The sequence below is a fragment of the Vitis riparia genome, chromosome 9, assembly GCF_004353265.1.
Source record: "Vitis riparia cultivar Riparia Gloire de Montpellier isolate 1030 chromosome 9, EGFV_Vit.rip_1.0, whole genome shotgun sequence".
Lineage (NCBI taxonomy): Eukaryota > Viridiplantae > Streptophyta > Magnoliopsida > Vitales > Vitaceae > Vitis > Vitis riparia.
Genome location: NC_048439.1, coordinates 10,142,407 through 10,152,407, shown reverse-complemented (window position 1 = coordinate 10,152,407; position 10,001 = coordinate 10,142,407). Strand labels below are relative to the sequence as shown.

At 37.1% G+C, this 10,001-nt stretch overlaps 1 protein-coding gene and 1 long non-coding RNA gene across 2 annotated transcripts; both read right to left on the bottom strand.

The window, feature by feature from the left end:
- Window positions 1-692: 692 nt before the first annotated feature.
- Window positions 693-3,428, bottom strand: LOC117922781. The gene is made up of 2 exons (XR_004652549.1): window positions 3,077-3,428; window positions 693-2,991 (listed from the first exon to the last, which is right to left on the bottom strand). It is a non-coding gene; the product is annotated as an uncharacterized LOC117922781 (long non-coding RNA).
- A 3,977-nt stretch (window positions 3,429-7,405) lies between these two features.
- On the bottom strand, window positions 7,406-8,494 carry LOC117921785. The gene has a single exon (XM_034839744.1). It carries the CDS (start codon window positions 8,492-8,494, stop codon window positions 7,406-7,408), a length of 1,089 nt encoding a protein of 362 aa, XP_034695635.1.
- Window positions 8,495-10,001: the final 1,507 nt, after the last annotated feature.

Sequence of the window (10,001 nt, the reverse complement as noted above, 5' to 3'; positions counted from 1 at the left end):
GAAGTTATATAGTATATTGATTGAGGATATTTTTGCATAGAAAAAGTGTTAAAGACTTTATACTATATCTTATTTATTAGATATAGTATAAATTAAATTTATATAATATTAATTACATTTAATTCACGTCTTATTAAAAATAAAATTAGTTGTAATTGTAAATAAATTAAAAAATAAATAGTTTTTAATAAATATGAATAGTAATATTATAACATGTACACACAAATTTTCTCAAATAAAGAAATAGGTGACAAAATTTGAAGGGGCCATCTCCAATATACCATCCAATTCTCCTTACAAAAACAAAAACACCATTTTAAGCAATTTAATGCTTAACTTGGAATCAAAAGGAGTTTCTTTAATAAAAATCTTGAAGCCTTCAAATAAAAGAAATCTTTAAATTTTCTTTTCTTCGAGAAATCTTCCGGTTCTTCTCCAATTCTTTACAAAACTTTGAATTCTTCTTCAAGGAATTACTTCAATAACTCTTCAAATTTTCTTTATGTTGAGTTTTTTCTCATGTGGAAGGCCCAAATTAAGAGCTCAAAATTTAAGGCCTCTTAGGCCTTTATATAAAAGGGTTAAAAGAAGAATCCCTTATCCTGCTCATTAGTTGCTTCTCTGTCACTCCTTGCATAGAGCTTCTTAATATTCCAGAGCCTATTCATGACTTATCTCAAACGCAAACAAAATAGAGAATCAAGACCTTCAATTGATGCCTGCATTCAGAAGTTGTAACTGGGCATCAAAATCATCTAGGCATAGATCACAACCCTCAACATGAACTGTGTAATCTTCAATGAACTGAAAAATGTCATCCACCCGCTTTGGAACAGCAAATAAGAGCAAACAAGGAATAAGAAAAAAAAAAATATTTGATGCGATCTCCTCCAGTAACATCATTCTAGTACACTGAAACAAGATTTCAAATTCCATTCTAACCAACTCAGAATTTTCCTTTCCACGCCATCTTTTGGCAAATAGTATGTATGTTGGACCACCAAAGACATTGTCTCTTCTGGATCAAGGATCAGAAGCTCATCTGTTACAGCAGCCCCTCTAATAGCTGTTATAGTTCTAAAAACAGCATCATACCAAAACAAGTTACCACCAAATATATGGCCTTCTCATTGAATTCTCTAAAGATTCACTTTGACAAATTTGACCATCTCCGAGATGATGTTGTGGTGGGATGATTATAAAACTATTCAGCATGCCCCAAGAAGCAAAACACCAGAACGAATATGACAAGAAACAGAAAAAGAAGAAGCATCACAATCTCAACAACCATAAGCCTTTTCTTCAATGTTTTAGGATTAGAAACAAAGTCCCTTCGAGCACAAAAGTTCCTATTAAACATGCTCTGCAGTCTGCACCAATTCAAGGTCCATTCAAGGGCCTTTGTCAGTATCAGATGATGCTGCACTCCATTTGAGCCAAACTTAACAGTTGGTCCAGCACATGGGACTCAACGAGATATTGGGAAAGCAAGAACTCTCTTATGGAGCATTCCAATTAAGTAATTCTCCTTCCGCATCAATCGCATCACCACGTCATGAGCAGAAAGATCCTTAACTACACAAAGTTGTGAATTTTGTGACTGAACAACCTTTTAAGAATTGATGCCCAAGGAATTGTTTGAATCTCATTGTCAGTAACATGGAGGCTTTTGTAATCAGGATCCATGCTGGATGATTTTTCTCTTAAATTATACATATTTTCTTCAATAGATGATATCTGGCTGCACATTTCATCTTCATTCCCAGAAAAATATCACTTCATAACCAAAAACACATTCAAACAACTCTGTTTTCCTCTGGCTTTACTAAACGCAATCTCCCACTACAGGAGCCAAAGTACCATAGGGTTACCTTGTCTTGAAAAATGCTTATACATCAAATATCCATTGAAGCTAAGTTCATCAAATACGTCAACCAAGCAAGACAAACAGTCTCTGATGGGAGTTACAGCTCTGCAGTGCGAATTCTTCACAATAAAACAGGATTTCTTGCCATCCAAGAGCGTAATCAATAGATGGCTTATCTCTTGATGAAAAATAGTGTGCTTAGAGGAATGGGCACCCATTTCTTCCTGTCTCTCTTGTCAATTCAGTAACTGCTTGAAACAAACTAAACAGAGCAAGTTCAGGCAGAAGGTCTCCTCATAGTCACAGTCATTAATATAACACCCGCAATGAAAACAGCGTGCTATGCACAAAGTGCAAGCTCTGCACAACTAAGTAGATTGATGTTTCCCTTGGCAACTTTCTGATGGGCAATCATATATTAATCTCACTTTTGGGCATCTGGGGCAAACCTCGATGTCAATGGCATGATCATCATCACATGAAAGATACAACTGCTCTTTATGATAAAACCGTGGTTCGATCTCTTGTTGCAGGCACTCAGTGGGACAGTTCCAGTGTAGAGATGACCTGATGCTCTTTTTTACCCAAAAAGTTATAGATTTTCTTCTATCAATCATACAAGCAAAATAAATACTAGAGGGTCATCTTCATAGTTTAAATCTCTACAGCCGTCTGACCCCAAGCAACCCTGTTATACACAGCTTTTAAGAAGTTTCTGCCTTTCTTGGAATATTCATATCATCATGGTCTGTAGCCCAGGATACCAAAGGGGAAATGGAAGAAATATGGATGCAGAAGCAAAGAAGAAAAAAAATAAAAATAAAAATAATCCAAGAAAAAAACAAAGCAATAGATATAAAGGTGGGTAAGCAGATAAGCCACATTTCATTATTTTCAAAAGGGCTTTGAAGAATCTGAACACGTTAAGACAAACTTAGTTAAAATTATATCAAGATTCCACAAACATTAAAGTTCAAACATAAGTCTCTGTTTCAGCTATTTATAAAAAAAAAAATCAGAGAAATCAAGAACACAATCATAACAGAGCAAGCTTGAAGGAAATTTCGATTCAACAACGCAAATAAGTGGCTCTCAATGTCCACTCCAATCAGCAAGAACAACTCCTTGAAAACAGCCAGAGAATCTAGAGTGAATGTAAACGGGAATACCAAAATAATAAAAAAAAATAGAAAAGAACAAGAAGCGTACCTGGCAGAACCCTGGCTGCAATCTCCCTCTTCCGCTCTTGTGCACCTTTCCACCCTTGACAATCAAAGAATCCTCCTCCCCTTTCTTTTTCCTCTCTTACGTATATCAGCCTTCCCAAAGAAGCCCCCAAATCGGCTGGACGAATCCCCTCATTTTCTTCCTTTTTGTGTCTCTCTATAATAAAAAAAATATCCCTCCAAAAAGAAAACTTCTCTGATCCAAAAATCCACTTTCCTTTCTTATTTCCTTCCCTTTTGTAACCAATTCCCCCATGGAAATAATATATGTGATATCCTTCTAAAAACAAAATCTCATCTTTTTCAAAATTCTATTGATTCTCCTTCCAAATAGATGGCGGCCTGTTTTCTCATGCCCAAAAAGCCAAGAAATATGATTTAGAAAACTTGTAATAAGATAAAATAAAATAAAATAAAAATAATAAAGAAATCCATATAAGCCACACAAGTCATGTAGGCCATGCAGTCATGCAAGTCATATAAAAAGTGGGTTTAAAAGCGCTTAAGCGGGCCTAAGTGAACTAAGCCCAATGAAATGTCTAAGTGGGCCTAAGGTGTTTAGGAAAGTGCCTAAGTCTAAATTAGGGCTGCAGAGGTCATAATAAGGGGTTAGGCAATCCCTCAATCAGAGTCTCTGAGGTGGTTCAAGAAAGGTAAGTAGTGTGAGTAGATATGGGCCACCAAGGAGTTACTGTAAAGTATCGAACAAGTATTTAATAGGACATGTGCTAGGATGACAAAATTAAGGGTCTACACTTGTGTAGGAAGATGTGTCAAAGGAACTGGATCTAAGTCAATCGGATTATCACTATACTGAAACTCTGTTGCATTAGTCTTCTCAATGTCCTATATGGTATAATCTTCTATAAACATAGCATTTCGACTTCTTACAAGCTTTTTATGCACCGGATCATAAAACCTGTAACCAAGCTTATCCTTACCATAACTAATGAATACACAAGGTCTTGTCTTAGCATCAAGCTTAAACCTCTCATCTTTCGAAATGTGCACAAAAGCCTTGCATCCAAAGACACACACAAGTGATCATAAGAGATTTCATTATTTGACCAAATTCTATTCGAAACATTAAATTCTAAAGGAACACATGGTGTAAGATTGAGAACATGTACAACAGTATTCAAAGCCTCACTCCAAAAGGATCTTAGCAACTGTGACTATGAAAGTAAACATCTCACCCTTTCAACCAATGTCCTATTCATTCTCTCAGCCAACCCATTCAACTGAGGAGTCTTATGAGGTGTCTTTTGATGTTGAATACCATGTTGTCTACAATACTCATCAAAAGGACCATAATACTCACCCCCATCATCAGTTCGGATGCATTTCAATTTTTCACCAGATTGTTTCTCAACAAGAGCAAGAAACTGCTTAAACACCTCTAACACTTGGTCTTTTGTTTTCAAGGTATACACCCAAATATTTCTTGAATGATCATCTTCACCACCATTGTCATTCTTCTTGTCTTTCACTTTCCCTTGTTTCATATCTCTCTTCAATTGGCGACAATACTTCCTTATATGCCCTTTCAAATGGCAATAATGACACTCAACATTGGCAAACTTGTTAGTCTTGCTTTTGCTTCTATCTCTGTTCTTCAGACCTCTACTCTTACTCCTTCCCCTCTTTTTAGTAACTAGGACATCTGATTGTGAAAAAGAATCCTATGACTTTCTTCTCATCTCTTTATTCAGAACACAACTCTTAACCAAATCCATATTCATAGTACCATCTGGGGCTAAGTTGGACAAAGGAGTTCTAAACGTCTCCCACGAGTCCGACAATATACCAAGAAGCCACAACCTTTGCATCTCTTCCTCAAACTTGATATTCATTCTAGCCAACTGATTAATAATACCTTGGAATGTATTCAAGCAATCTATCATAGGATTTCCATCTTGATACTTCAAGCTAATCATCTTCTTGATCGGAAATAATTTATTGTTACCAGTCTTTCGAGCATATAACTATTCGTGCTTGTTCCATAGACTCCGTGCATGTTTCTCTTCACTAACATGATTGAGAACATTATCATCTACCCACTGTATAATATAACCACAAACCTGCCGATGAAGTAAATTCCATTCTACATCAGTTTTATTTTTTGGCTTTTCAAAAGCAAACATAGGAAAATAATAATCCTTCACATATAATAAGTCTTCCATCTTTCCTTTCCAAACATGATAATTGGAGTCATTCAAATTAATCATTCTACTTGTATTGCTTTCCATTGTTCTACACAAGGCACAAATTATCTTGAACCAATGCTTTTATACCACTTTGATGGGATAAACACAAACAATACACAACCAAATTTTATCCCCTCTTGTGAAAACCTAATAGGAATCAATCAAATAGAGTAACAAGAATTCGCCCAATCAACAAGTATATGAATACCAACAATTTTTATTGTGGAAAACCTTCTCCAATATGAGAATTAAAAACCACGAGACCCTTAGACCACTTAAAAACTCCACTAATATAATCAATGGGTTACACAATTTTCTCTAGATAAAACTAGAGGTATACATCAACCATATCTCAAGACAAATTAATCTTGGCAATTTCAACAATTTTGCATAAAGACAATGGAGAAATCTCATCAAACACAGTCACTGTTCTCGGACTGAAATATAACTGTTCCTAACTCGAAATCCAATCTTCACCGTTCAAAATGAAGATCAATGAGTTATAAACGTGCTCACAAAAAATTAGCTCAATCGAACCACAGATTAACCTTCATCGGAGCTCATGATCAAAACTGTCCGGATAAAAAACTCACCAAAACAGAGGCTCTGTTCTCGGACTAAAAGGCAACGTCCAGAACTCGAAATCTGATCTGCACCGTTCAAATTGAAGATCAATGAGTCAAAAACCTCTTCTCCAAATTTTAGGTTGATCGGCCTACAGATGAAGCGGGATCGAACCTTTGATGAAATTTGGACAGTGAAGAAAAATTGAGTTTTTCTCTCTAACTTCAATTGCTTTGCTGTTGATCCTCTTGAAACAACCGTTTTATTTGAGGAATATGGCTCATCTGGAGCACCTTCTAAATTTATTGAAGGTCATTTTTTACAATGTGGAAAGCGAACCAAGCGATCATGTGGACCCGCATTTTTCACGTGCGTCACCACTCGATCGGCGAGACTCGCTTTTTATTTGTGAAAAATTAATTTTTAGAAAAATTGGAGTCGCCACTTATTTTATTTTTATTTTAAAGGGAAAATAAAACAAGAAAGAAAAACCCTAAAATGTGACTCCATAATTTTTGGAAAAAAGGCATGTCTTTGAAAAACCCGAGTCTTGGTCCGGGGATCAGGTTACTTATTGGGAAGGTACCTCTAGGAGGTAGCACCCCTCTAAGCCCTATAAAGGTCTCTACTAACAAAATTAAGGGAAGTGTGGCAATTAATCAGTTAATTATAGATACCTAAATAGGCTAGGTGATTTTAGAGTGTGGCATGCCAAACACAATCAAATTGCAAATAAGGAGAGTTAGGGTGCGTACCTGAACCGCTCTTCAAGCGCTATCATAAAACATAAAAGTTAGTGTAGAAATGTAGCACACAACATATGTCTTATCCGGGCAAATCTAATATATATTTAAACACCCAAGAATCACATCGTGCATGGATGTAGTCACCAATAGCATACATGTCCATAGAATTCTCAAAAAAAGATGAGAAGGAGCGTACCTGGTTAGCAAGCATCCACATCTCTATGGGAAACAAGGATATCTCAACAATAAATATAAAGTGAATTCAAGTACTTCATCAAGAAGAATAAAAAAAATCATCATATCAATCAAACAGTATTGAAGTGAGCGTTATGAATGTCGGGCCCCCACCAAAGCCCTAATTAATTTCGCATGAGTTGATTCCATGAATTCCATTGTTTGGAATCATAAAATTTATTCATGCTTGTTGAAAATCGAGAAAATCACGAAAATAGTTAAAAATCAAGGAAAACAGTAAAAGTGCATACCCGAAATAAAGTGGCAGCAAATTGCATGTTAAAATCTGGATTTTGTACCTAAAAGCTTCTAAGGAACCTTGGAGAAAACCAAATTCATTTTTGATAGAAAGAGGTTTTGAAATCTGGCTTTGAGATGCATAAGATCACAAAAAAAGAAGGAGAAACATTAGGAGGAATATGATGTGTGGCAAGGTCTTAATTCCATAATTGGATTTCTTATGTCGTTGCTCATTCTCCAGCTTCTGATCTTCAGCATTGTAACTGAAGACGTATAAATTCCTTTTTCCACATTCTTTAGGTATCGGCTAAAGTATTTTCTTCAATCTTCTCTTGTTTTCTTAGGCTTCACCAAAGCAATCCGAGCAAACCTTTCCCTTGCTTCAGAAGATAAAATCTGGCTGAGAGTCATTTTCCTTCGTTCGTCTAGCCTACTCCTGTCAAACTCTCTGAAATCCTCAAGCAATGGCGCATGCCCCTTCTTAGCTCTAAAGCTAGAGCGAAGCCTATAAAACTCCTGTTTCATCATTGCACTCACTGGATCTTCCAAGGAACCAACATTATTAGAAGCATAGCTGTTTTGTGGTTTTCTTTGCCCCAAGGTGCAACCTTGCTTCAACTGCAATGCCGTATCTGAAGCTGATTCCTCAACTGCATTCTGCTGCATGGGCAAGGGATTGACAAAATTTGACTCCCCCATCAAATTGAAATCCGTATTTCTGTCAGATATTGTGTTTTTCAGGTCCAAACCCTGGTCAAATGTACCCATTACTCCAGGAGCAGGGGTCAAAGAGTTTGCTGAGCTGCATCCGAGACTTGAATGGTGAGAGAGCTTGTGTTTATGGTCATCCCACACTTTTGGGGAATAATTCATCATTTTTACAGAATTACTACTGATAGTCATTGCTTGACATTCTAAATATGTTCTTGAATCTGGCAGTGGAAGAGGCATTGAAGTGACACAAGAAACATCACGTAGATTAGTCCCACTTTGCAGGGTCACTGAAGAGATATTGTCTCTCAAGTTACTAGGACGCAAAGTAGCCTGTTTAAAGCAGTCACTTAATGGAAAAGAACTTGATTGGATCGCAGATGGCTGAACAGCAGTTGACCAGTTGTCATTACATCTACCATGATCTGGAAATGAAGAAGGAAGCTCTGCGTTTAACAATGTAGCAGAATTTTGATTTCTCAACCCTCCTCTTCTTTGGTTCTCTTGGGAGTGTCCTTGTAACATTAAGGGACTGTTTGCAGCAACACGAAGACAGCTGGATGACCTACTGGAAGTCATTTTTGTATCTGGGAAGCCACTTGAAGCAGGGAAAACAGTTGAATCCCCAATAGTAGTAGAGAGCTCTCCAACACGGATGATACCTTTATTATGTTGCAATTTCTCAAGTTCTAAGGACATTGGCATCCCTTGAAGTATAATACCGTTTTGGTTTCCAGGTAGTTACACCGGCTGGAATTTACCCCCACTGTTAATAGGATCGCTTGAGTTTTGCAAATGTCCCAGTTGAACCATCTCCGAAGAAGAAAGGCAGTGCATACCCATACCAGAAGGAGTGTTCAATCTACCGAGCATTCCACTAGGTGGGAAGGATCTGAAAGTAGAGTTTGGCAACTGCCCAGATCCAGACAAATTGTAGAAATTTCCAAGGCCATTAAGTGAATGCAAATAGGTAGAATCCGTACTGCCCAAGGCTGCAACCATATTAGCTTGCTGATTTGCCACACAGCTGATCCTTTTTAGGTAAAGCCTATATGTCTGGAGATGGCTTGCTACATTTTCTCTTGTAAGCTTCTCAACATTCATCAAATCTAATATCTTTTTAGGTACAGCCCTGTCAACGCCCAACTGATTAACAGCTGCAACAAATTTGCGATGCAGCTCTACAGACCAAACAACACGAGGCTTCTTCTGACTTGACGGGTCCTCATTATCATGTCCATTCTCATCATTTTCCTCATCGTCATCTTCATTCTGAAAACCTATACTGACTAGTTAGATGGAGCCCATAGGCAAATAGAGCCTTCACAGCATCTTCCATTGGTCCAATTTTATTAACACATTCAGACAATACAGGATCCTGAATGAGTGAAGATTTAACACCTCTGGAAGCTTCAGCACCATTTCTCTCAGTAAATCAACCCATTCCTTCTGAACAAAATTTTCCTTGCCCATTACGTCTGCCATATGCTTCAAAAGGAATTTGTTTATCATGCGCTGAATATATGCTTAAATCCACCAACCATCAGCTATGAATGTTATCGTTGCTTCAGGCGTTTCATGGTCACTCTTCACTTCAAGTTTAGGAATTTGGACGGAGAATTCAGTAGAAGAGACTAATAACCTATATGCATTATGCCTTAAGGTCAGTTCATTGGATGACATATCATATATACAACGCGACAAAATGACCAGTGCCTGATTCTCTGAGTTATTATTAAAGAACTCCAATGCTAATCTTTTCATGAGCATAAACTATGATGTCATAATCTAGGCCACCCATTTCCATAACAGGGGTCGCTTTCAATTCACTTATAAGATTTACCACAGAGTATCGAATGGTCGGTTTCGACAAGGACACCAAGAAGATCACAAATAGCCAAACGCATATCCAGTCGTAGTGGAAATTAGAAGAGAAGAAACAGCATTCGAAATCTTTTTGGAGAAATTTCACTCCCTGAAACTTGTATAATATCTCGAGTAACTTGCAAAGCTTCCACACATGCATCAGAATTCTGAGCTTTTTTTTTTTTTATAAAAAAGGGGAGCAAATTATCAATGAATTCCCTTGCTTGCAATAGATCCTATAAATAACTAAATTGGTTATGGATAATGCCAATAATCCCATTCAAAAGAACTGGTACATATTCACAAATCCTAGCAGTAGAGAGGTCCCTTTGTGTTTTAG

Coding starts and splice junctions, on each gene's coding strand:
- LOC117921785 (XM_034839744.1), bottom strand. CDS start 8,494: ATGTCCTTAGAACTTGAGAAATTGCAACATAATAAAGGTATCATCCGT.